We start from the raw sequence: 27,993 nt of genomic DNA, 5'->3' as shown, positions 1-27,993 counted from the left end.
ACCCAGAGTGACGGCACCTTTTATGGATGGATCCCCAGGGAAATGCGAAATTTGGTCATCTGATTGGGGCCAAAGGCAGGGGAAATCAAGTTGGCATTAAGGAAGGGGGCTTGGTCATTCTTACATTGGTAGATATCTGCTTTAATGATCATCTGCTTACCTTGGATAAAGTAAACACTGAAAACAAGGCTTTGGGTAGCTGAGTATCCACCCCCAACCAAAGAGTACAAAAGACATAAGGGACTGCTTCTCCCCACCCCCCGCTCCCTGACCAGGAGTGGCTGCTTCTTATGGGGCTGGTACAAAGAGAAAGAATGGCAAGTTTAAATTCCTAAAATTCTCTGCCCAAGACACAGACCAAAATCCAGGTATTCTGTCAAAAGAAATTATTACTTTGGGCATCCATTGAATTCCTGGCCTAAATTCCCAGTCTATCATTTGAAATTTAGGGTACTTATGGTCAAAGAGGGAGTAGGGGGCTGAGTGTAGAATGGGAAGATGCAGGACAGTATGAATACTTTCAACTGATTCCCACTGATCTTCTCATGTAAAGTGGAACCAATCTTATTTTCCCTGGAGAAGTTGTATCTACCTTAATTGAAGACCCTGAAGTGACTTTGAGTGAGAGTGATGCTTTTTTGAGAGAGAGAGAGAGAGAGAGAGAGAGCAAGTGGGGGGAGGAGTAGAGGGAGAGAGAGAGAGAGAGAGAGAGAGAGAGAGAGAGAGAGAGAATCTTAAGCAGGCTCCACACCCAGCACGGAGCCTGATGTGGGGGTTCAATCCCACTACTGTGAGATCATGACCTGAGCTGAAATCAAGAGTTGGACACTTAACTGACTGAGCCATCCAGGTGCCCCGGGTGATGCTTTTTTAAGGGAAGCCACTTTTCATAGCCCCTCATGCCACCCTTCTATCTCCAGACCTGTAACTGCCTTGTGTATGAAGCACTTTATGAGCTTTACAAACATTAATTAACTTAATGCTCCCAATAATCCCATGAAATAGTTACTACCATTATCATCCTCATTTTGCAAATGAGGAAACTGAGGCACAGAGAAATTAAATGCCTTTCCCAAGGCAACACAGCTAGTAAGTAGTAAAGATGGTATTTGAACCCAGGAGAAGCTATGCTATTACCTTCACCCCAAGTGATCTGGAGGAAGTGATTAAATGGGGGTACCTCCATTGGGAAAATGAAGAGCTGGGCATCCGAGGCCTCTTATGTTGTTTATAGATAGCACTATTAAATCTAGATAGCACTATTAAATCCACAGAAGAAAGAAAAGAAAGGAGAAAATAAAATTTCTATCTCTTGGAATGAGTCATGACTTAATTTTCTTTGAGTCATGTTTTGCATGCATATTACATCCCTTGAGCCATTCAGATAAATCATGCCCGTAGCAGTGCTGGATCCAAGAATCCCTGGGAAATGAAGAGAGGGAGGGAGGATGAAGTGGACAGGCTTGTGGGGTGACAGTGCCATTATCCCAGCTCCCCAGGGTCCAAGACACCTCCATGAACTTACCAAGCAGTCATACCATTCTGTGAGGACACCACCTGCCTGGCACACAAGATATCATCTAGAAGATGGCGGTTGAGCAGGTCTGGTAGGGAGGAGGGGAAGAAGAGAGGGATATAGTGATCTGGTGCACTGGGGACAGGGTGACAGTGTATGGTGGGCCCAGGGAGCTTGAATAACTTCAATCACTACATTGGCTGATTCTCACTGTCCTTGATTCACTTGTCAGCTGGTTATGAATGACCTCAACTACTATGTTGGCTGTTTCTGTAGAACCTTAACTCATGTTGACTGATCCTGGATGAACTTGACTGTCATATTGACTGGTTATGAATATCCTCAGCCACCATATTGGCTGGTCCTAATGACCTCAAACTCCTTGTTGGCCAGGTCTGAATGACTTCAGCTGTAATTTTGCGTGGTTATGGATAATCTCAACTGCAATGGCAGCTGGTCTGACATCACCTTAACCACCATCTTGGCTGGTTGGAAAGCTACTCAACTGCAAGGTTGGTCAGTCTTGGTGATTTCAAACACTATGTTGTCAGATCCTGGATAACCTCAACTCCCATTTGACTAGTTACAAATGACCTCAATCTCCATGTTGACTAGTTCCATTCAACCTCAGCCATCATGGTCCAGATGATCTCAACTGCTCAACCAGGGTGACCTTTACTGCCGTTCTGACAGGTTAATGATCTCAACCACAGTGTTAACCAGTCCTGAACAGCCTCAATTGCTATTTTGACTGGTTATAAATAATTCCAGCTTCCATGTTAACCAGTCTAGGACCTCAACTTCCATTATAGCTGATCCTGGACTACTTCAACTTCCATGTTGACTCAAAGTGAACCTTAACCTTTATTTTAGCTAGTCTTGAAAAGCCTTACTATTCATGTTACCCTGTCCTAGATAACGTCAACCTCTATGGTGGCCGGTGTTAGACAACCTCAACCTTCAAGCTGGCCAATCCTGTTGGGGTTACCTCACCTGTTACTGTAGCAGGACTTGGGCTGCCTCAACCTCCATTTGGTCTGGCCCTCAGTAACCTTAACCTCAGTCTCCATTTTGGACTGTCTTGGATGACCTCAAGCACCATTTTGGCCAACCCTGAACAACTATTGCTATTAAATTTTGTCCTCAATAACACCACACTCTTGTCTGGAAAGTTCTCTCCTTTCTGCATGAAGGTAACTTATTTATGTTCCTACAGCCAGATATTTGCTTCTTCCCCCAGGGCCTGAACAACCTCATCCACAAATCAGGAACATCTCCCCCTCCATTCTGCATGGAGCTATGTTTCCTATCTCCCGAGTCACAGAAAACTGCAGCCTCCATTCTGGGTGAGGTATAGGAGTTCTGAGCCCTCCTGACCTGGACAACATCTAAATGTAGTTGGTAAGGATACAGGATGGTGTCTCTTAACAGCCCAGGCAACTCTACTCCTTTCCCTGTCATTTTTCTGCTTGTTACTAGAGATCATGGTTTAACAGCCTTGCATTCTGGTATGTTGGGCAGTGGGGCAGGCAGGGCTTCAGGGTGTCCCCAGTGCTGCCTTACCACGACAATCCATGTGACAGAGGTTCTGGGTGGGTGTAATCCCATTGTCACACCACCAGGCAGAGTTCAGCTGGAAAATGCCATATTCACTGCTGCCGTCAGGATTGTGGTCCACGAAGGAAGTGTCAAAACCACTCTCATAGTGTGCCATGCACAGCCCTGGGTCAAATAAGGAATAGGTATCAGGTAGGCATGGGTCCTGGAAATAGGGGATGGTAGAATGAGGGAGAGGGGACAGGGATCATTGTCATCTCAGTTGTGGGAGTGAGGATCTTGGTTTGGTGTGGTGGTTTTGATGTTGGTAATTCTGGTGAGATATCAGTGATGGCAGTGGTGATAGTATGTGTGATGACTTTGATGGTAGTGATGGTATTGATGGTGGAGATGAGGATGATTGTTGTGAAGGCAATGATAGTAATGACATTAGAGTAAGTTAAACCAGCCATCACAGTCAGTCATGGGGTGACCGAGAGGATCATGCCCTGGGCTGGGGAGGTGATAAATGACAAAGGGGGGACTGGGTCTGAATGTGGTGGGCAGCTCAGGGTGTAGGTGGGACTTGGGGCAGCTGGGGTCTCACAGTCTCCAACGGTGTAGCCCTTGAAGCTGTTGAGGCCTGCCCTCTCCAGCTTCAGTGCCAGTTCACAGCGTTCATAGATCTTGGCATCCACAATAGCAGCCATAAGCATGGCTAAGGTGACCTTCACAGTAACAAAGCCCTTCATTATAACATCCACAGGCCCTCCTGGCCAACTCTTTGCTCCAGACTCACCCTGCTATGTCCAGAAATAAGGGCATTCTGGAACTCTGGGCTGTATGAGCAAATGGCTATGCAATAGATTCTGGAACAGAGAAGCCAGAGGGTTAGACACCTCACCGCCTTTCCCAGTGCCATTTCTGTTAGAGACATACACACAAGAAAAGAGAAAGATACTGATATATGCATAAAGATGGGAGGAGACAAAAACAGGGAGAAACCCTGAGATGTCACAAAGAGACGCAGGAAGAGAGGAACTGGTGACACAAAGGACAGATAGGACTCAGGCACTGGGCCTCACTATCAGCCTACATCCCCCCACATTCCTTAACACTGTTAACACTCTGCTGTCATTAATCACGCTGTACCACTTTATTACCTCCATATCCACTCACTCTGCCCCTCATCGCCTCCATTCCTCCTACTCTGCTCAGCAGTCAGCTCTGTTCACTACATCGTGTCTACTACCACCTCGATTTCTCATGCTCTGCGCAATATGGCCACCATGCCCTCATCTTCTGACCCTCATTACCTCCATTTACCCATTCTTGGCTCCTCCTTTACTTTTATGCATTGTTCCATCCTAATTTACTGGAATCTGTCCCACATTACCCCCATTCAATCACACTCTGCCCTGCATTATGTATTACACATGACACATTACATATATATGCACACTCTACTAATTTTCCACCTCCATTCTTGTTCTTTTATTGCCCCATTCACTTATACTGTCTCTCATCCACTTACATTCATTCACACTATGCCTCATATTATCACAATTTCTTAACCTTCTCCTTATATTACCTCAGTTCTCTCACATCATATTCCTTTACTTCAATTCACTCTCAGACTCTCATTTTCTACTTTCTCCTCCACTTCTTGACAGTGCATGAAATGACACCCATTCATTCTCACATGGCCCATCCTTCAGCTTTGTTAATTGACTCTGGGCCTCATTCTTTCTCTCATTCACTCTCTTCCCCTTCTTCACCTCTCTTCTCTCAAATACTATTCCCTTGTTACCCCCGTTTCCTGGAACTCTGCCCTGTAATACTCCCAAACACTAGCTCAAATTACCCATATATACTCATTCTGTGCTTGGTCACCCCCATTCCTCATTTTCTCTTCATTGACTCCATTGACTCTTACTCTGCCTCTCATTCATTTAAACTCATTTCCAATGTAACCCCATTCCCACTTATCACTCCTGTTTGGCTCATGATTTCATGGCTAGTTGTTTCCATTCTGCCCCATAGTACCTTCATTCAGTCACACTCTGCCTTTGAATTCACCACTTTTTGCTAATACTGGGCCCCATTCATCCATCGCCCCCCGACTTCATTCACTTGGGGCCATGTGACCCTCATCTTTCTCTTTGGCTTATAATAACCACAGTTACTCACCTTCTGCTTTTTGCTTCTATTCCCTCTCATTCTGCCCAACATTAGCTCCATTCATGCACATGCATCAGCTCATTCACCTGGGCTGATTGAAACTGGGAACCCTGGACATTCCTGGAGCCCCAAATCACCCCTATCTAGTCCAAGTCTGCCCCTCATTCACCTCTAGCCATTCTCCTTCTCCCTCATAGTGTCACCACTCAAATCTACCTGATTCGTATATTCACATTCTACCACATATACATCTTCAGTCCCTCTTATTCTGTCCCTCGTGCTCTCCATTCTTCCTTCTATGCCTCACGTTACCTCCATTCACTCCCACTCTCCTCCTGAATCCACCTCTCTCACTCTTACGTGCTCCATAAACCATCATTTATTCACACTTTGATCCTTAGTACTCAAAACAACTTGCACTCTACTGCTTTATCAACTCCATTCACATTCACGGCCTTGAATTGCTGCAGTCACTCAGTCTGCTTCCACTTTCACTTTCTGTCACTTTAGACCATGCCTCATTTTCCCATCATTTACTCAGTCTCATCCATAATCTCAAATTAATTCAAAATCTAATGCATAGTCATTTCCTCATGCTGCTCCACGCTGCCCACTTTTCACTCCACTCTACTCGTTCACTTCCCTCCCATCACCCTTTGTCTCTCCTTGCTACCATTCACTCCCAATTTGTCCTTCATTCACCATTATCCACCCCCACCCCCAACCAGTCCCATAGGTCTCCTATTTAATGACACTCAGATTGGCCAAGACAGAAAAGACTGATCTATTGTTCAGGATTCATATTACCAGTGATGGTATATACTACAAATACCAGTGGCTTCAAAAAGATGGAAGGGGATTCCTCTTCCCCTCAGGTAGTTCAGAGCTAGCATGGCAGCTTTAAGATCACCAGAAAACTGGCTCCTGTGCTGTTTCTCTGACAAACTCATTTGCCACCTTATGGTCCAAAATGATTGCTCACAATTAGCCACACTTCCATAGTTTTCATGAAAATTTTTTTATTTTTTTTAAACGTTTATTCATTTTTGAGAGACAAAGAGAGACAGAGCATGAGCGGGGAAGGGGCAGAGAGAGGGAGACACAGAATCTGAAGCAGGCTCCAGGCTCTGCGCTGTCAGCACAGATCCTGATGCGGGGCTCGAACTCACAAACAGTGAGATCATGACCTGAGCTGAAGTCGGATGTTCAACCGACTGAGCCACCCAGGCGCCCCGATGAAATGTTTTTTTTAAAGGTAAGCCCTACACCCAATGTGGGGCTTGAACTCATGACCCTGGGACCAAGAGTCACATGCTACCAACTGAGCCAACCAGGCACCCCTTGATAAAATGTGTATTGAGAGCAATTGTAATGATGTCTAACTGGTGAGGTTGGGGGCCTGTGGGTGGGAGCATCACATTGTACAGACTCTGTGGTGGGACCAGTTCCTGTTAGCTTTCCACACCCTTTTACCTAGCTACCTGCTGCTTAGACCACTGTATGAGGAGGTTGCATCTGCAGGGACTGATGGCAGAGGATGCTCAGGAAAGAGTGGGAGTCTGAGTTCTTCAGCGCAGAAAAGCTGGTCTCACATAGCTTATGGATGTGCACTATGAACTCTGAAACAGTTTTGAGGGGCTGTATCACTGCCTTAGGGACATTTCTGGAGCTGGCAATCACTGTACCCCAATACCCACCAACCCAAAGGATTCTCCCTAAACACAGGGGTGTGTGTGTACAAGGTGGTGGGGAATGGGGCTTCTAAGATGGAAGAGACTAGGTTGGGATGGGATGGGACCTACAGGTCCAACCCTTCCAACTTCCCACCTTCTAATGCATTTAGAGAGCTGACATGTTTGTACCTGATAAGTGCTGATCCTTCAGGGAGCAAGAGATAGGAGTTACTCCTCTGTTTTTTCTCTTTGTGTGCTAGGGAGCTCCATCTATATTTCCTTTTTTTTAGTGCTTATTTATTTATTTTGAGATGGAGGGAGGAGCAGAGAGGGAGAGAATCTCAAGCAGGCTCTGTGCTGTCAGTGCAGAGCCCGACTGGGGGCTCCATCTCACGAACTGAGAGATCATGACCCGAGCTGAAATCAAGAGTCAGATGCTCAACTGACTGAGCCACCCAGGCACCCTCCCCCCTACATTTTTTTAAGTTTATTTTATTTTGAGAGAAAGAGAGAGAGAGAGAGAGAGAGAGAGAGAGAGAATCCCAAGCAGGCTCCGCACCATCAGCACAGAGCCTGATGCAGGGTTCAAACTCACAAACCCGTGAGATCATGACTTGAGCCAAAATCAAGAGTCAGATACTTAACTTACTGAACCACCCAAGCACTCTGCTCCACCTATATTTCTGGTAAAAATGTTCCTTGGTTAGTTTTAATGGTTCTGGGATGAGGACCCTCAGATACTTTCCAAAAGTTCTGGGGGATATTGAATAAACAAAAGAAAAAATATTATTGGGTAGAAGTTAAGAATCCAACCCTGGGAAACTCTGTGACCTTGGGCAAGTTACTGAGTCTCTCTGGGACTCAGTTTCCTCATCTGATAAGTGGGGGCCATGGGACTGTTCACAGATGGTGGGGACTGTCTGAGACAGGTCATGTCATATGCTTCACACGATGTGTGGCACTCAGGAGATACTGAGCTAGGTCTGAGTCCCATTATCACTTGCTGGGCTTGTTGGCAGGAGCCACAGTATTTTTCCTGCTTTTGCCCTTGCCCTCTGTGGCCTGTTCTCCAAAGTAGCCTGTAGATTATCTTTTAATTTTTTCCTTCTTATTTTTTTTATGTTTTTATTTATTTATTTATTTATTTTTAATTTTTTTTTCAACGTTAATTTATTTTTGGGACAGAGAGAGACAGAGCATGAATGGGGGAGGGGCAGAGAGAGGGAGACACAGAATCGGAAACAGGCTCCAGGCTCCGAGCCATCAGCCCAGAGCCTGACACGGGGCTTGAACTCCCGGACCGCGAGATCATGACCTGGCTGAAGTCGGACGCTTAACCGACTGCGCCACCCAGGCGCCCCTTATTTTTTTTATGTTTTTATTTATTTTTGAGACAGAGACAGGGCATGAGCAGGGGAGGGGCAGAGAGGGAGACACAGAATCCGAAGCAAGCTCCAGGCTCCGAGCCGTCAGCACAGAGCCCAACGTGGGGCTCGAACCCATGGACTGTGAGATCATGACCTGAGCTGAAGTCGGAGGCTTAACCGACTGAGCCACCCAGGTGCCCCATTTTTTCCTTCTTACTAAAAAAACCTTTATGCATATACATTTCTATTTTTATTTAAATAATAATAAAACATGCAGTACTTACTATGTGCCAAGTCTTGTTCTAAACCCTTGATAAGTATCAATTCATTTGTCATTGTCCCCATTTTATAGATAAGGAAACAGCACAGAGGAGTTCTGCCCTAGGTTACAAAGCTGGTAGGTGGGTGTTTGAAACCAGACTGTCTCCATAAATGTTTGTTTGGTTAGTTCTGTCTTCTTCCCTTGCCAATGTCTAGAATACTATGTGTCATTCAGGAGGTGCTTAAGCAAATCCCTGTGAATCAGCTCATGTTCTAGTGGTGCAAGACTCACGATCAACAAGAATTCTTGATTACTTCTGAGGGGTCTTTTAAAAATCTTTCCCTTCTTATGGCTTCCCATTATGTCTAGAATGAAGCATGAGCTCTGTTCCTGCCAGAGGAGGCCCTACAGCATCTGGCCCCACCCACCTCTCCCACCCTCACACCTCCTACACTCCCAACAAGCTGCCACGGTTTCCGTTCCTCTAACACACCAATTTAGGTTTCACTTCCGGGCTTTTGGAACTGCCGTGCCCTCCACCAGAAAGTTCTTTGCTTCAGCTATTCGTGTGGCCGGCTCCTTTTGGTCAGCGTATCTGTCACCTCCAACGAAAGGAGTTCGATCCTGCCCATCCAAAGAAAGCATCCTTTCGTCAGTCACTACTTAACACATTACTTATACCCCGGGGTGGGTGTGTTCTAGGTGGCCGTTTATTTATCTTTAGTTTGTTTGTATACTGTCCTTCAAACCCCCAGCTCTAGCCACTGGATGGAGCCAGTGTGACCTTTCCTTACCTCCCAGGCTTTGTGCACGCTGGGCAATGCTGCCACGCATCCCGTCTAACTGTTCAATTACACCTGTAAACCTGATGCTGCCCTTCGGGTTCAAGACACCAAATTCCTGCCTGCCAGAATTTTTCTTAATTGGGCAATTCCCCTCCCCGCCATAAGGAAAATGGTTTTTGAAATCTCAGGAATGACAGCCTCTGCAGAACAAAATGAACACCTGCTCCATAGGTGATGGCAGCCAGCGAGGTGAAGAGACACGGTGGGCACGGCCACCTCAAAGCAGCCGCGCGGGCGCAGCCATCTTCTCTCCGCGCAGGCGCAGGCGCAGGCGAGGCGCAGGCGCAGACGCAGGCGCAGAGGCAGGCGCACGCGCCCCAGCCCCATCTCTTTCGCGTCCCGCCGGCGGGAGGGGGCCTGGTGGTGACTATTGGCTGACGCGGGCTCAAAGACCCCGCTGAGCGTGCGCACACCAGCCTGCTGCAGCCCTGTAGGCTGCGGAGCCCGAGTCGGTCCCGAAGCGGAAGTGTTGCTCAGGGCCAGTTCTTGTAATGGTCTTCTCTGCAGTGAGCAGAAAATCTATTGTCGAGAGGGTGAGAAAGAGGAGGGGGGATGGGTTGAGAGGGCGAGTGCTAGGGGTGATGGGCCAAGTGATGGGGAGTTCTGGAGGAACGAAGGAAGGGGGATTTGGGAGGATCATTGATGCGGGGAGTTGTGGGGTGATGGGAGACTGAATGAAGGTCTCTGGGGCATGATGGTGGACAAAGTTACGGGACTAGTCAGGGTTGAATGGGGCTTATTAAACGTTGACTTTTACACGTTTTCCGGCACAGTGATTTGCGCTAAGGGTTCTTACGCACTCCTCATCAGGCGCCTCCTTCGGCGCGCCCCACCTTTTCCTCTCCCCTCTCCCCTCTCCCACACCCCAGCGTAGGGGCCTGGTGTGAATGCTCCAGCCGAAGTGAATCTGCACCCGAAGGGTTCCTTCTGGCTCCTGGGCAAGCCGGCCCCAGTGAGGTGAGGAGGAGAAGGAAGAGGTACCTGAGTGCACTCACTTCGGGGCTTGGGGGGTTGGGGTGGGCGAGGCCTGGTGCCGCGGGGTTTGGGGGGATCATGGGGCTTAAAACGTTATGGGGATGATAGTTTTTAAGAGTTCATTTTACTTGGTGTATGATAAGTACTAACACATTTGAATTACAGATTAATTAAAAATAGAAGAAAAGAAAATCAAAAGGAATTGATTTTTATCCCCCTGCATTTAAATGTCCGGTCCATTCTTAGCAAGTTTTTAGTGGGTATTCGGGGTGTGCGTTTTTAAACTTTTAACAGTTTGAAATGGGTTCCTGCAGTTTTATAACCTACCTTATTTTCATTTAGAAATTTACTGTGATTCAGCTTAAAAATTTATTCTCTAGCATTTAAAAAACTTAATTTAGATATACGTACAGAGAAATATACAAATACTAAAGCATACAGTTCCATACAACATTTTTAATAGGTCTGTAACATTTCACTCCTTGTATTTCCTTACTAATCGCTTATTAGGAGTCACAGGATTAACTTCGGCATTCAGAAAGTCAGTGCTGAGGTGAAGGTACTTACAGAGAAGTTGTGATGCATTATTTCATTAGGTAGAATGCCTAGAATTACAATTTCTGGGTCAGTACACAAGTATATATAGAAAAAAAACCCTTTTGTGTTAGATGCTCATGTGAGGAAGAGAGTCAAGAATACACAGGTGGTTGTTGAAAACTACATGGTTGCCCAAACTTCCACAGAATGGCCTCATGCCCCGCTAGTGTGAGGGGAATTTCTAGGCAGATAATTCTGGGCATATAAACCTTATGGGTTCTCTCATATGCTGTACACTTTTCCATTCTTCCAGCTCAGCTTTCACACATCTCTGCCTTTTCCCAAGAAAAGCAGGAAATGGCCAAACCCCAGGTAAGTATGCTGTTTCTTCCTCTTTTTTTTTTTTTTTTTTTTTTACCATGGACGTGATGAGATACTTAGGAATCTCTGACCTAAAATAGGAAATTATTTGTAAATAAGCATTAGGATCAGGGAAAATGAGAGACAGCAAGGCCAAGTTAGAATGTAGACATTAGGGTGTGACAGATACTAACATTGACTTACAGATTTCTCTTTGAGCTTCTGGCAGCCGGAGGGAAACGTAACCAGGAACCTGGTTCACCTTACTCCTCAGGAGAGAGTGCACTGAGTTCTCAGGGAAGTAAAGGTTTCCTGTATTTGCCTTCCAAGGCATTTCTTTTCTGAGTCTTCATGTGGTTGGTGGAATTGTCTTCAACCACAGCCTAGTGATAAATGCAGTCACTGGTTTCCTACAGATATTTCTTTTTTTTTTAATTTTTTAATGTTTATTTTTTATTTATATTAGAGAGAGAGAGTGTGAGCAGGGGAGGGGAAGAGAGACAGAGACAGAATCTGAAGCAGGCTCCAGGCTCCGAGCTGTCAGCACAGAGCCTGACACAGGACTCACACCCATAAGCAGTGAGATCATGACCTGAGCTGAAGTTGGATGCTTGACCGACTGAGCCACCCAGGCACCCCTCCTGCAGATATTTCTTACAGCATTTCTCACTGAGCTGGAGACATGGTGTCAGAGTATCCTTTGGGAATGAAATATGTCAGGGAACTTGCTTTTCTTGAGATCATTTTTCTGAAGTAATTTTATCGGTCAGACTTTGGATTCTCATTTAGCCAAGAGACAAAGTCCTACAGGTGCTCACAGCCAACCAATGTTTTTCTTTCACTTAAAAAATTTTTAAAAATTTTTAAATGTTTATTTTTGAGAGAGAGAGAGTAAGAGTGAGTAGTGGAGGGGCAGAGAGAGAAGACACAGAATCTGAAGCAGGCTCCAGGCTCCGAGCTGTCCGCACAGAGTCTGATGCGGGGCTTGAACCCACAAACTGTGAGATCATGACCTGAGCCTAAGTCGGAGGAAATTTTTACTCATCATAATTCCCTGGAGATTCAGACAAGTTGTCAGTTCTTTCCTTTTTTATTGCTGGGTGGTATTCCATGGTATAGATGTACCATAGCTTATTTATCCATTCTCCTGTTGAAAATCATTTGGATTATTTCCAGTTTTGGCAATTACGAGTAAAGCCACTTTAATATTCATACACAGGTTTTTGTGTGCACATATGTTTTCATTTCTCTAGAATAAATACTGGATTTCTGGGTCTTTTGGTAACTGTATGCTTAATGTTTTAAGAATCTGCCAAATTGTTTTCCAGAATAGTTGAATCATTTTTCATTTTCACCAGCAATGTATAAGAATTCCAGTTGCTTCACATTTTTGCCAGCACTTGGTATTGTCAGTATTTTTTTAATGTTTATTTATTTATTTTGAGAGAGCACGAGCGTGAGCGAGGGAGGGGCATAGAGAGGGAGAGAGAGAATCCCAAGCAGGTTGATCGTGACCTGAGCTGAAATCAAGGGTTGGACACGTAGCCAACTGAGCCATCTAGGCGCCCTGGTATTGTTAGTCTTTTTAATTTTAGTCATCCTAGTAGTATAGTTATTGTCTCCTCATGCCTTTAATTTGTGTTTCACTAATAGCTGATGATGTTTAAGACCTCTATATGTTTCTTTACTTTTTGTATATCCTCTTTGGCGAAGTGTTCAATCAAGTCATCTGCCGATTTTATTTATTTATTTTTATTTTATTTTTTTTTCAGTATATGAAATTTATTGTCAAATTGGTTTCCATACAACACCCAGTGCTCATCCCAAAAGGTGCCCTCCTCAATACCCATCACCCACCCTCCCCTCCCTCCCACCCCCCATCAACCCTCAGTTTGTCATCTGCCCATTTTAAAATTGGATTGTTTTCTCGCTCTTGAAATTGGGGAGAGTTATTTATGTATATTGTTTACAAGTCCTTTGTCAGATACGTTTGTAAATATTTTGTCTATATTTCTTCAAGCCACGTCTTTTTTTTTTTTTTTTTTAATTTTTTTTTCAACATTTATTTATTTTTGGGACAGAGAGAGACAGAGCATGAACGGGGGAGGGACAGAGAGAGAGGGAGACACAGAATCGGAAACAGGCTCCAGGCTCGGAGCCATCAGCCCAGAGCCTGACGCGGGGCTCGAACTCACGGACCGCGAGATCGTGACCTGGCTGAAGTCGGACGCTTAACCGACTGCGCCACCCAGGCGCCCCAAGCCACGTCTTTTCATTCGCTTAGTGTTATTCACAGAGCAAGAATTTTTAATTTTGAAAATGGCCAATATATGAATTATTTCCTTCATGCACGGTTATTTCAACATCACGTTTAAGAATTCTTTGCTGGGTCTGAGGTGCCTGGGTGTCTCATTGGGTTGAGCATCTGACTCTTGATTTTGGCTCAGGTCATGATCTCAGGGTTTGTGGGTTCAAGCCCTGCATTAGGCTCTGTGCCGACAGTGCAGAGCCTGCTTGGGATTCTCTCTCTGCCCCTCCCCTGCTTGCTCTCTCTGTCTGTCTCAAAATAAATAAATAAACATTAAAAAATAATTCTTTGTTGGATCCTAAGTCGTGAAGATTTTTTCCTGTTTCTTCTATAAGTTTCATAGTTATTGGTTTTCCATTTAGATCTGTGATCTCTTCTGTGTTAAATTTTATATAAGGTGTAAGGATTAAGTTGAGGGTCATTATTTTGCATATGGAATTCCATTCGTTCTAACCCCATTTGTTGAAAGTATAATTTTTCTCTTTTGAATTGCGTTTGCAGTTTTGTCATAAATAAATTGGCTGTGTTTGTGGATCTGTTTCTGGACTCTGTTCTGTTGATTTATAGATCTAACCCTCTGCCAGTACCACACTTTTTTAAAGTTTTTATTCAAATTCCAGTTAGTTAACATACAGTGTAATGTTAGTTTCATGTATACAATATAGTATTTCAACACTTCTATACAACACCCTGTGCTCATCCCAACCAGTACCCTCCTTAATCTCCATCACCTGTTTAACCCGTCCCCCCCACCCACCTCCCATCTGGTAACCATCAGTTTGTTCTCAATAGTTCAGAGTCTGTTTCTTGACTTGACTCTCTCTTTTTCCCCTTTGCATGTTTGTTTTGTGTTTTAAATTCCACATAAGTGAAATCATATGGTATTTGTCTTTCTCTGACTTACTTCACTTAGCATAATACTCTCTAGCTCCATCCATGTCGTTGCAAATGGCAGGATTTCATTCTTTTAAATGGCTGGGTAAAATTCCATTGTATATATATACACCACATTTTCTTTTTTTTTTTTTTTTAAGTTTTTATTTATTTATTTAATTTTTTTATGAGGTTTATTGTCAAATTGGTTTCCATATAACACCCAGTGCTCATCCCAAAAGGTGCCCTCCTCAATACCCATCACCCACCCTCCCCTGTCTCCCACCCCCCATCAACCCTCAGTTTGTTCTCAGTTTTTAAGAGTCTCTTATGCTTTGGCTCTCTTCCACTCTAACCTCTTTTTTTTTTTTTTCTTCCTTCCCCTCCCCCATGGGTTTCTGTTAAGTTTCTCAGGATCCACGTAAGAGTGAAACCATATGGTATCTGTCATTCTCTGTATGGCTTATTTCACTTAGCATCACACTCTCTAGTTCCATCCATGTTGCTACAAAGGGCCATATTTCATTCTTTCTCATTGCCATGTAGTACTCCATTGTATACACCACATTTTCTATTAATCAGTTGATGGACACTTGAGCTGCTTCCATCATTTGGCTTTTGCAGGTAATGCTGCTATAAACATCAGGGTGCATGTTTCCCTTTGAATTAGTATTTTTGTATTCTTTGGGTAAATACCTAATAGTGCGATTGCTGGATCATAGGGTAGTTTTATTTTTAACTTTTGAGGAGCCTCCATAGCTGTTTTCCAAAGTGGCTGCACCTGTTTGCATTCCCACCAATAGTGCAAGAGGGTTCCCCTCTCTCCACTTCCTGGCTAACACCTGTTGTTTCGTGTGTTGTTGATTTTAGCCATAATGGCAGGTGTGAGGTGAAACCTCATTGTAGTTTTGAGGAGTGATATTGAGCCTCTTCATGTGTCTGTTTGCCATCTGGATGTCTTCTTTGGAAAAATGTCTATTCATTTCTTCTGCCCATTTTTAATTGGATTATTTGGTTTTTGGATGTTGAGTTTTATAAGTTCTTTATATGTTTTGGACAATAACCCTTTATTGGATATGTCATTTGCAAATATCTTCTTCCATTCTCTAGGTTGCCTCTTAGTTTTGTTGATTGTTTTCTTTTCTGTGCAGAAGCTTTTTATATTGGTATAGTCCCAGGGGCTTATTTTTGCTTTTGTTCCCTGGGCACAGAGACATATCTAGCAAGAAGTTGCTGTGGCAGATGTCAGAGAAGTTACTGCCTGTGTTCACTTCTAGGATTTATATGGTTTCAGGTCTTATAGTTGGTCTTTTATCCATTTTGAATTTATTTTTGTGTATGGTATAAGAAAATGGTCCGGTGTCATTCCTCTGCATATTGCTGTCCAGTTTTCCCAACACCATTTGTTGGAGAGATACTATTTTTCCCATTGGATATTCTTTCCTGCTTTCTCCAGGATTAATTGACCATATAGTTGTGGGTTCTATTCTGTTCTGTTGATCTGTGTGTCTGTTTTTGTGCCAGTACCACACAGTTTTGATCACTTTGTAATATAACTTGAAGTCTGGAATTGTGATGCCTCCAGCTTTGCTTTTCTTTTTCAAGGTTGCTTTGGCTGTTTAGGGGCTTTTGTGGTTTCATACAAATGTTAGGATTGTTTGTTCTAGCTCTGTGAAAAATGCCGTTAGTATTTTGATACGGATTGCATTAAACGTGTAGATTGTCCTTTGGATAATAGAGACATTTTAACAATATTTGTTCTTCCAATCTGTGAGTACAGAATGTCTTTCCATTTCTTTGTGTCATCTTTAGTTTATCAGTGTTTTATAGTTTTCAGAGTACAGATATTTCACCTCTTTGGTTAGGTTTATTCCTAAGTATCTTATTATTTTTGGTGCAGTTGTACATGGGACTGATTGCTCAATTTCTGTTCTGCTTCATTATTGGAATATATAAATGCAACAGATTTCTGTATGTTGATTTTATATCCTGCAACTTTACTAAACTTGCTTATCAGTTCCAGCAATTTTTTGGTGGAGTCTTTTGGGTTTTCTATGTATGGTATATTGTCATCTGCAAACAGTGAACATTTTACTTCTTCCTTGCTGATTTGGATGCCTTTTATTTCTTTTTGTTGTCTGATTACTATGGCTAGGACTTCCAATACTGTGTTGAATAAAAGTGGTGAGAGTGGACATCCCTGTCTTGTTCCTGACTGTAGAGGAAAAGGTCTCAGTTTTTCCCCATTGAGTATGATGTTAGCTTTGGGGTTTTCATATATGGCCTTTATAATGTTGAGGTATGTTCCCTCTAAACCTACTTTCCTGAGAGTTTTCATCATGAATGGATGTTGTATTTTGTCAAATGCTCTTTCTGCATCTATTGAAATGATCATATGGTTCTTAACCTTTCTTTTCCTTTCTTTAAAAAATGTTTAACATTTATTTATTTTTGAGAAACAGAGCATGAGTTGGGGGAGGGGCAGAGAGAGAGGGAGACAAAGAATCCAAAGCAGGCTCCAGACTCCAAGCCGTCATCACAGAGCCAGACGTGGGGCCCAAACCCACGAACTGCAAGATCGTGACCTGAGATGAAGTCAGACACTTAACCAACTGAGCCACCCAGATGCCCCTTAACCTTTCTTTTCTTAATGTGCTGTAACATGTAGATTGATTTGCAAATATTGCAACTCAGGAATAAATTCCACTTGATTGTGGTGAATGATATTTTTCATGTATTTTTAGATTTGGTTTGGTAGTATTTTATTGATAATTTTTGCCTCCATGTTCATCAGGAATGTTGGCCTGTACTCTTTTTTATTTTTTTTTATTTTTTATTTCATTTTATTTTTACATTTTTTTCTTTATTTATTTTTGAGAGAGAGAGGGAGAATGAGCAGGGGAGGGGGAGAGAGAGGGAGACACAGAATCTGAAGCAGGCTCCAGGCTCTGAGCTGTCAGCACAGAACCCGATGCAAGGCTTGAACTCACAAACTGTGAGATCATGACCTGAGCCGCAGTCAGATGCTTAACTGACTGAACCACCCAGGTGCCCCTGGCCTGTAGTTCTTTTTTAGTGGTGTCTTATCTGGTTTTGGTGTCAGGGTAATGCTGGCTTCATAGAATGAATTTGGAAGTTCCCTTCCTTTTCTGTTTTTTGGAATAGTTTGAGAAGAATAGGCATAAACCCTTCTTTAAATGTTTGGTGGAAATAGGGGAGCCTGGGTGGCTCAGTCATTTAAGCATCTTACTCTTGATTTTGGCTCAGGTCATGATCTCATGGTTCATGAGTTCAAGCCCTGTGTCTGGCTGCACACTGGTAGTGTGGAGCCTGCTTGGGATTCTCTCTCTCCCCCTTGCTCTCTGTCCCTCCGCCACTTGTGCTTTCTCTCGCTCGCTCTCTCTCCATTTCTCCAAATAAATAAATAAATAAATAAACTTTAATTAGGCAATTAATTTTTTAAAAAGCCTCTAAATATTTGGTAGAATTAGCCTATGAAGCTGTCTGGCCCTGGACTTTTGTTTGTTGGGAGTTTTTTGATTACTGATTCAGTTTGTTTGCTGGTTATCAGTCTGTTCAAGTTTTCTATTTCTTCCTGTTTTGGTTTTGGTAGCTTATATGTTTGTAGGAATTGATCTGTTTCTTCCAGGATGTCCAGTTAGTTGGCATATAGTTTTTCATAGTACTCTGTTATAATTACTTGTATTTCTGTGATGTTGGTTGTTCTGTGTTGTCTCTCATTTGTGATTTTATTTATTTGTGTCCTTTCTGTTTTCTTTTTGATAAGTCTGGCTAGAGGTTTATCAATTTTATTAATTTTTTTCAAAGAAATAGTTCCTGGTTTCAGTGATTTGTTCTGTTTTTTTTTAATTTAATTATTTTTTAAAATTTATATCCAAATTAGTTAGCTTATACTACAACACTGATTTCAGCTGTAGATTCCTTAGTTCCCCTTTACCCACTTAGCCCATCCCCCCTCACACAACCCCTCCAGTAACCCTCAGTTTGTTCATATTTATGAGTCTCTTCTGTTTTGTCCCCCTCCCTGTTTTTATATTATTTTTGTTTCCCTTCCCTTGTGTTCATCTGTTTTGTCTCTTAAAGTCCTCATATGAGTGAAGTCATATGATTTTTGTCTTTCTCTGACTAATTTCACTCAGCATAATACCCTTCAGTTCCATCCACGTAGTTGCAAATGGCAAGATTTCATTCTTTTTGATTGCCAAGTAATACTCCATTGTATATATATACACCACATCTTTATCCATTCATCCATCAGTGGACATTTGGGCTCTTTCCATACTTTGGCTATTGTTGATAGTGCTGCTATAAACATTGGGGTGCATGTGCCCCTTCAAAACAGCATACCTGTATCCCTTGGATAAATTTTTTTTAATGTTTATTTATTTTTGAAGGAGAGAGAGACAGAGTGTGAGCAGGGGAGGGGCAGAGAGAATCTGAAGCAGGCTCTAGGCTTTGAGCTGTTAGCACAGAGACCAACTCAGGGCTTGAACTCACAAACTGAGATCACGACCTGAGCCAATGTTGGATGCTTAACTGACTGAGTTGCCCAGGTTCCCCTGTTCTATTATTTTTTAAGTTTCTGTATCATTTATTTCTGTTCTAATCTCTATTATTTCCTTCCCTCTGCTGGTGATAGGCTTCATTTGTTCTTTTTCTAGCTCCTTTATGTGTAAGGGTAGGTTGTTTATTTGAGAGTTTTCTTGCTTCTTGAGGTAGGCCTGTATTTCTGCATACTTTCTTCTTAGGACAGCTTTTGCTGCATCCCAAAGGCTTTGGAGAAGTGTGTTTGAATTTTCATTTGTTTTATGTATTTTTTAATTTTTTCTTTGATTTTCTTGTTGACCCATTCATTGTTTGGTAGCATATTGTTTAACCTCCATATATTTATGGTCTTTCCAGATTTTTTCTTGTGGTTAACTTCAAGTTTCATGGTGTTGTGTTTCAGAGAACCACATAGTGTGAATGGTATGATTTCAGTCTTTTTGTATTTGTTGAGGTCTGTGTTGTGACTTAATATGTGATCTATTCTGGAGAATGTCCCATGTGCCCTTGAAAGTAATGTGTATTCTGCTGTTTTAGAATAGTATGTTCTGAGTATATCCATTAAGTCCATCTGGTCCAGTGTGTCATTCAAAACCATTGTTTCCTTATTTATTTTCCGTTTAGATGATCCCTTGATGTAAGTGGGATGGTAAAGTTCCCTACTATTTTGTATTATTATCAATTAATTCCTGTAAGCAGTTGGTTAAGCATCCGACTTTGGCTCAGGTCATGATCTCACGGTTCATGAGTTTGAGCCCCATGTTGGGCTTTGTGCTGACAGCTCAGAGCCTGGAGCCTGCTTCGGATTCTGTGTCTCCCTCTCCCTCTGTTCCTCCCCTGCTTGCACTCTGTCTTTCTGTCTCTCAAAAATAAGATTAAAAAAATAAATAAAATGAGTCTCTTGTATTGGGTGCCTGGATGGCTCAGTGGGTAGAGCATGTGACTCTTGATCTTGGGGTTGTGAGTTAAAGCCCCACATTGGATGTAGAGATTACTGAGAAAATAAAATCTTCAAAAAGTGAAAAATAAAATGAGTCTCTTGTAGGCAACATATAGATGGTCTTCTTTTTTTATCCATTCTGATACCCTATGTTTTGTGATTGGAGTTTTTAGTCCATTTACATTCAGAGCAATTATTAATAGATATGTATTTGTTGCCATTTTATTTCTTGTTTTGTCATCATTTCTGGAGATTTTCTCTGTTCCTTTCTGGTCTTTGTCACTTTTGGCCTTTCCATTCCACTCAAAGTGTCTCCTTTAGTATTTCTTGCAGGGCATGTTTACTGGTCACAAACTCTTTAATATTTGTTTGTCTGGAAAACTCTTTATCTCTCCTTCTGTTCTGAATGATAGCTTTGCTGGATAGAGTATATTCTTGGCTGCAGATTTTTCCCATTCAGCACTGTGAATATATCATGCCACTCCCTTCTGGTCCATTTACATTCAGAGTAATTATTGGTAGATATGTATTTTATTTGTATTACTTGTTTTGTGGTTGTTTCTGGAGATTTTCTCTGGTCCTTTCTTGTCTTTCTCTCATGTTTTGCTAATTTTCTTTAAAATTTTTTTTAATGTTTATTTATTTTGAAGGAGAGAGAGACAGAGTGTGAGGAGGGGAGGGGCAGAGAGAGAGATAGAGAATCTGAAGTGGGCTCCAGGCTCTGAGCTGTCAGCACAGAGCCCAAAGCAGGGCTCGAACTCACGAGCCGTGAGATCATGACCTGAGCTGAAGTTGGATGCTTAACCAACTGAGGCACCCAGGCCCCCCATTTTGCTCATTGTCTTTTAGTGATATATTTGGATTTCTTTTTATTCTTTTCATGGTTATTAGTGGTTTTTGATAGATGGTCACCATTAGGTTTGTGTATAACATCTTCTGCAAATAGCAATATATATTGATGGTCATTCCAGTTTGAACCCATTCTTTTCTCCTCCCCACATTTTAGGTATGTTATTATATTTTATATCCTTTTTTTGTCTGAGTTACTTCATTGATTTTTACAGAAATGATCTGATTTTGCAGAAATATGCAGAAATATTTTTTACTGCTTTTGTATTTCCTGCCTTTATACTGTCACTTTTGAATTTTTTTGTTTATTTAATTTTGTTAATGTTTGTTTATTTTTATTTATTTATTTTTCAACGTTTATTTATTTTTGGGACAGAGAGAGACAGGTTTGTTTATTTTTATTTATTTATTTTTTCAACGTTTATTTATTTTTGGGACAGAGAGAGACAGAGCATGAACGGGGGAAGGGCAGAGAGAGAGGGAGACACAGAATCGGAAGCAGGCTCCAGGCTCTGAGCCATCAGCCCAGACCCGACGCGGGGCTTGAACTCACGGACCGCGAGATCGTGACCTGGCTGAAGTCGGACGCTTAACCGACTGCGCCACCCAGGCGCCCCAATGTTTGTTTATTTTTGAGAGAGAGTCCAAGCGTGAGTGGGCAAGGGGCAAAGAGAGTGGAAGACACAGAATCTGAAGCAGGCTCTGGGCTCTGAGCCGTCAGCACAGAGCCAGACGTGGCGCTCTAACTCACGAACAGTGAGATCATGACCTGAGCCGAAGTTGGACACTTAACTGACTGAGCCACCCAGGCACCCCTTTTAAGTTTTTTTTTTTTTTTTTTTAATTTATTTTGAGAGAAGGTGAGCGAGCGCATGTACCCGGGAGGGGGAGACAGAGAGGGAGAGAGAGAATCTAAAGCAGGCTCTGTGCTGTCAGCGCAGAGCCTGACGTGGGGCTCAATCTCAGGAACTGCAAGATCATGCATGACCTGAGCTGAAATCAAGAGTCGGATGATTGGGGTGCCTGGGTGGCTCAGTCAGTTAAGCGGCCAACTTCGGCTCAGGTCATGATCTCATGGTTCATGAGTTTGAGCCCCATGTCAGGTTCTGTGCTGACAGCTCAGAGCCTGGAGCCTCCTTTGGATTCTGTGTCTCCCTCTGTCTCTGCCCCTCCCCCACTCACGCTTTGTCTTTCTAAAAAATAAATAAAAACATTAAAAAGTCAAATGATTAACTGAGCCACCGAGGCACCCCTGTACTGTCACTTTTGTCTCTCTCTCCTTTCCACTCAAAGACTCCCCCTTAATATTTCTTGCAGGGCTGGTTTAGTGGTCACATGCTCCTTTAGTTTTTGTTTGTTCAGGAAATTCTTTTTCTCTCTATTCTGAAGGATAGCCTTGCTGGATAGAGTATTCTTGGCAACAGATTTTTCCATTCAGCAATTTGAATATATTATGCCACTCCCTCCTGGTTTGCCAAGTTTCTGTTGATAAATCTGCAGGTAGCCTTATGGGTCTTCCCTTATAAGTTAAGGACTGTTTTTTTATGATTTTATTTCTTGACTAATCTCTACACCCAACCTGGGGCTCAAACCCACAACCCCAAGATCAAGAGTCACATGCTGTACTGACTGAGCCAGCCAGGCACCCCTTAAGACTTTGTCTTGCCACTTTTAAGATTTTTTCTTCATCACTATATTTTGCACATTTAATTACAATATGTCTTGCTGTTGGCCCACCTTTGTTGATTTTGATCGGATATCTCTGTTCCTTGTGGATCTGGATGTCTGTTTCCTTCCCCAGGTTAGGGAAGTTTTCGGCTCTTATTTCTTCAAAGAAGTTTTCTGCCCCCTTTTCTCTTTCTTCCTCTTCTGGGACTCCTATAATACGAATGTTATGTTTGGTGGAGTCACCGATATCCCTAAGTCTATTTCTCGTGTTGCATAATTCTTCTCTTTCTTTTCTTCAGCTCTGTTATTTTCCATTAGTTTGTCCTCTAGGTCACTAATTTGTTTTTCTGTTTCTTCTAACCTGCTGTTCATTGCACCAGGCGTGTTTCTGATCTCATTTATTGCATTCTTCATCTCTGATTGATTTGTTTTTCACTCTTTTATCTCTTTGGTAAGCATCTCACTGATGTCTTCTATTTTTTTCTCAAGCCCAGTGAGTATCCGTATGATTGTTCTTTATTTTTTTATTTATTTTTTTTAACATTTCTTTATTTTTGAGACAGAGAGAGACAGAGCATGAACAGGAGAGGGGCAGAGAGAGAGGGAGACACAGAATCGGAAACAGGCTCCAGGCTCTGAGCTGTCAGCACAGAGCCCGACGCGGGGCTCGAACTCACGGACCGTGAGATCATGACCTGAGCCGAGGTCAGACGCCTAACCAACCAAGCCACCCCGGCGCCCCCATCTGATTGTTCTTTAAATTATCCATCAGGCATGTTACTTATATCTGTTTTGCTTAAATCTCTGGCCATGGCCTTACCTTGTTTATTCCTAGGTATTTTGTTCCTTTTGATGCACTTGTAAATCTGGTTGTTTTCTTAATATGGCTTTCTGATAGTTTGTTTTTAGTGTATAGAAACACAACAGATTTCTGATTATTAATTTTGTGTCCTACAACTTTACTGAATTTATTTGAGTAATTATTTGGTGGTGTCTTTAGGGTTTTTAATGTAATAGCATGTCATTTGCAAATAGTGACAGTTTTACTTCTTCCTATTTAGATGCCTTTTATTTCTTTTTTTTTTCTGTGTAATTACTGTGGCTAGGCCTTCCAGTATTCTTTTGAATAAAAGTGGTGAGTAGACATCCTTGGGTTGTTTCTGATCTTAGAGTAAAGGCTTTCAGCTTTTCACTGTTGAGTATGAAATTAGGTGTGGGCTTGTCATATATGGCCTTTATTGTGTTGAGATACCTTCTCTGCATATCCACTTTGTTGGGGGTTTTTATCATAAATGGATGTTGAAATTTGTCAAATGCTTTTTTTGGTGTATCTCATTGATTTTTGGATGTTGAACCATTCTTGTATGCCTGGAATGAATCCCACTTGGTCATGGGGTATGATCCTTTACATGTTATTATTGACATTGAATTCGGTTTGCTAATATTTAGTTGAGGACTTTTGCATCTATGTTCAGCAGGGATATTGGCCTGTAATTTTTTTGTAGTGTCTTTGGTTTTGGTATCAGGGTAATGCTGGCCTTGTAAAGTGAGTTTGAAAGTGTTCCTTCCTCTTCAAGAGTTGGAATAATTTGAGGAAGCCAACTTGACCTGGACTTTTGTTTATTGGGAGTTTTTGATTACTGATTCAATTTCATTGTTAATAATTGGTCTATTCAGATTTTCTATTTCTTCATGATTTAGTCTTAGAAGATTATATGTTTCTAGGAATTTGTCCATTTTTTCTAGGTTGTCTAATTGGTAGTATATAACTATTGTATTCTCTTTTCCTTTGTATTTCTGTGGTATCAGTTTTAATTTCTCATTTGTTTATGATTTTATTATTTGGGCTCTCTTTTCTTGAGTCTGGCTAAAAGCTTGTTCATTTTGTTTACCTTTTCAAAGAACCATCTCTTACTTTCATTCATCCTTTCTATTTTTTTTTTTTTTTAGTGTCTATTTCATTTATTTCCGTTCTGATCTTTATTCTTTCCCTTCTAATACTAACTTTGGGCTTTGTTCTTTCTTTATTTCCTTAAGCATTAAGACAGATTGTTTATTTGATGTTTTTCTTGTTTCCTGAGGTAGACCTGTATTGCTATGAACTTCTCTCAGAACTGCTTTTGCTGTGTCCCAAAGATTTTGGAACATTGTGTTTCCATTTTCATTTGTCTCATGTTATCTTTTGATTTTTTTTTTTGATTCATTCATTGGTTAATAGCATGTTGTTTGGTCTCCATGTTTGTGTTTTTCCAGTTGTTTCTTGTAATTGATTTTTAGTTTCATACAGTTGTGGAAAAGATGCTTGATATGATTTCAGTCTTGTTAAACTTATTGACTTGTTTTGTGATCTAACACGTAGTCCATCCTGGAGAATGTTCCCTGTGCACTCAAGAAAAATGTGTATTCTCCTGTTTTTTTAATGTTTATTTATTTTTGAGAGAGAGACAGAAAGAGAGAGAGAGACAAAGAGAATGAACACAGGATGGATCTGAAGCAGGCTTGAGTCTCTGAACTGTCAGCACAGAGCCTGACGTGGGGCTTGAAACCACGAACTGTGAGATCATGACCTGAGCTGAAGTAGGATGCATAACCGACTGAGCCACCCAGGCGCCCCATCTCCTGTTTTTGGATGGGGTGTTCTGTATATATCTATTAAGTCCCTCTGGTCTAGTGTGTTGTTTAAGGCCAATGTTTTCTTTTTGATTTTTTTTGTCTGGATGATCTCTCCATTGATTTAAGTGAGGTGTTAAAATCCCCTACTATTATTGTATTGCTGTCTATTTATCTCTTTATTGCTGTTAATATTTGCTTTATATATTTAGGTGCTCCTATATTCAGTTCATACATATTTACAAATGTCATATCATCTTGTTAGATCAACCCCTTTATCATTATGTAGTACCCTTCTTTGTCTTTTGTTATGGTCTTTGTTTTAAAGTCTAATTTTTGTGATACAAGTATTCCTATCCCAGCTCTCTTTTCATTTCCACTTACATGATATATCCTTTTCTATCCCTTTACTTTCTTTTTTTTTAATTTTAATGTTTATTTTTGAGAGCGAGAGAGAGAGAGCAAGCGAGCACGAACAGGGTAGGGGCAGAGAGAGGGGGGGATACATAGACTCTGAAGTAGGCTCCAGGCTCTGAGTTGTCAGTACGGAGCCTCACACGGGGCTTGAACTCATGAACTGCGAGATCATGACTTGGGCCGAAGTCGGAAGCTTAACCAACTGAGCCACCCAGGTGCCCCTCTACTTTTAGTCTGTGTGTGTCCTTAGGTTTGAAGTGAGTCTCTTGTGCGTAGCCTATAAAAGGGCTTTTTTCCCATCCATCCACCCTTTGTTTTTTGATTGGAGCATTTAGTCCATTTACATTTAATTATTGATAGATATGTACTTATTGCCATTTTGTTAATTGTTTTCTGGCTGTTGTAGTTCCCCTCTGTTTCTTCTTCTCTTTCTTCCCTTATGGTTTGTCTTCTATAGTGTTATGTTTAGATTCCTTTCTATGTATTTACTGTAATTTTTTTCTTTGTGGTTACTGTTCGGTTCACATATAACATGTATGTAACTCATTTTTGAATTGACAGTAAATTAATTTTGAACACATTCCAAAGCTTTAAATTTTTACTCCTCCCTCCTACATTTTAGATTTTTGATGATACGGTTTACTTTTTATTTTATGTATCCCTTAACTGTTTTATTTTCAATTAATTTTACCACTTCTGTCTTTTACCCTTCATACTTGCTTTATAAGTGGTTGATCTACTACCTTTAATTTTTACCTACCTTTTCTATTTTCACTTTCGTATGTATTTTAAAATTAATTAGTGCCTTTTCTTCTTAGCTTAGAGAAGTCCCTTTAACATTTCTTGTAAGGCCAGTTTAGTGGTGATGAACTCTGTTAGATTTTGCTTATCTGGAAAACTCTTAATCTCTCCTTCAATTTTGAATGATAACCTTGATGGGTAGAGAATTCCTGGTTGGCACTTTTTCCCCTTTTAGTACTTTAAATATGTCACCCCACTCCTTTTTGGTTTGCAAAGTTTCTGCTGAAAAGTCTAAAAACCTTATGGGGTCTCCTTTGTACATAGTATTGTTGCTTTTCTCTTACTGCTTTTAAGATTTTCTTGTTATCCTTGGGGTGCCTGGGTGGCTCAGTCGGTTGAGCCTTTGACTCTTGTTTTGGCTTGGGTCATGATCTCATGGTTTGTGGGTTTGATCCCCACATCGGGCTCTGTGCTGACAGTGTAGAGCCTGCTTGGGATTCTCTCTTTCTCCTTCTCTCTCTGCCCCTTCCTGGCTTATGCACACGCATGCACTCTCTCTCTCTCTCTCTAAATAAATAAATAAACCTAAAAAAATATTTTCTCATTATCCTTAACTTCTACCATTATAATTATAATGTGTCCTGGTGTGTTTTTCTTTGGGTTCATCTTAATTTGAACTCTGGGCTTCTTGAACTTGAATGTCTGTATCCTTCTCCAGGTTAGGGAAGTTTTCAGCCACTATTTCTTCAAGAAATTCTATGATCCTTTTTCTCTTCTCCTTCTGGAACTCTTACAATGCAAATATTATTCTGCTTAATGTTGTGCCTGTGGTCCTTTAAGATATCCTTACTTTTAGTTCTTTTTTTACCTTGCTGCTCTTTCTGACTGTTTTCCATTGCTTTGTCTTATGGTCCTCTGATTTGTGCTTCCATTTCATTCATTCAACTTTTGAACCCCTCTAGTGTATTTTTCAGTTTAGTTATAACTTCTGTTTGGTACTTATATATATTTTTCTTTTTGTTGAAGTTCTTACTGTGTTCATCCATTCTTCTCCTGAGATCAGTGAGTATCTTTACGACCATCACTTAGAATTCTTTATTGGGTAGGTTGCTAATCTCTATTTCATTAAGGTCTTTTTCTGAGGATTTGCCTTCTTCTTTGGTTTGGAACATATTCCTCTGTCTCTTCGTTTTGCATGTCTCTTTGCGTTTGTCTGTATATATTAGGTAAAACAGCTACCTCCCTCAGTCTTGAAGGAGCAGTCTTGTGTAGGAAATGTTCCATGTGGCCCAGAATTCTCCCTTGGCCACCAGAGTCTGGCACTCTGTGGGTATCTCTTGTGTGGGCTGCATGTGCATGCTGGCTCTGATAGGGCCGGCCATAGCTGCTGTGTGGGGAGGTCAGGACTCAGAGCACTTGCCTGGCTTTGTTGTGACTGGACTGCTTGCTTCATGGGGAGAGTGGGATTCAAGCTGTTAGCCCATCCATTGTGGCTTGGTCTCTGCATGGGGAGGGCAGGGCTCATGGCACTCACCCTACCCATTCACAGCTTAGCCACTATGTGGGAAGGTGGGGATGGGTCACTGACCTGGCCTGTTTGCATCTTGGCCACTGAGCAGGGAGAATGGGGCTTGGGATGCTTCACCTGTCATTCCTGTGGCTTGGTCTCTGCGAAGGTTGCATGGTGCTTGGGGTGCTAGCCCAGCCCTGTTGTGGGTTGGGTACTATGCAGGGTGCATGGGGTGCTAATCCAGCCCAGTTATGGCATG

At 41.9% G+C, this 27,993-nt stretch overlaps 2 protein-coding genes across 8 annotated transcripts in view; one reads left to right on the top strand and one right to left on the bottom strand.

Annotated features, from left to right (window-relative positions):
* Window positions 1–1,267: 1,267 nt before the first annotated feature.
* LOC125157598 (sperm acrosome-associated protein 5-like) lies at window positions 1,268–3,839 on the bottom strand. Its single transcript, XM_047844481.1, has 4 exons — window positions 3,660–3,839; window positions 3,080–3,238; window positions 1,526–1,604; window positions 1,268–1,422 (listed from the first exon to the last, which is right to left on the bottom strand). Exons 1-4 carry the CDS (start codon window positions 3,802–3,804, stop codon window positions 1,323–1,325), a joined length of 483 nt encoding a protein of 160 aa, XP_047700437.1. The 5' UTR covers window positions 3,805–3,839; the 3' UTR covers window positions 1,268–1,322.
* A 5,863-nt stretch (window positions 3,840–9,702) lies between these two features.
* ZNF182 (zinc finger protein 182) overlaps window positions 9,703–27,993 on the top strand; it is a 36,675-nt gene continuing 18,384 nt past the window's right edge. The window contains exons 1-3 of one of the 7 annotated variants that reach the window (XM_047844475.1): window positions 9,703–9,913; window positions 10,255–10,337; window positions 11,206–11,264. In XM_047844475.1, the coding sequence (XP_047700431.1) occupies window positions 11,250–11,264 (15 nt within the window). In that variant the 5' untranslated portion in view covers window positions 9,703–9,913; window positions 10,255–10,337; window positions 11,206–11,249. Of the gene's footprint in view, window positions 9,914–9,961; window positions 10,358–11,205; window positions 11,265–27,993 lie in introns of those variants that run through there. The other 6 variants (XM_047844478.1, XM_047844474.1, XM_047844476.1 and 3 more) reach the window with 6 other exon arrangements.

The sequence above is a fragment of the Prionailurus viverrinus genome, chromosome X, assembly GCF_022837055.1.
Source record: "Prionailurus viverrinus isolate Anna chromosome X, UM_Priviv_1.0, whole genome shotgun sequence".
NCBI lineage: Eukaryota > Metazoa > Chordata > Mammalia > Carnivora > Felidae > Prionailurus > Prionailurus viverrinus.
Note: the sequence above shows the minus strand (reverse complement) of the source record. Positions and strands in the feature narration are given on the sequence as shown.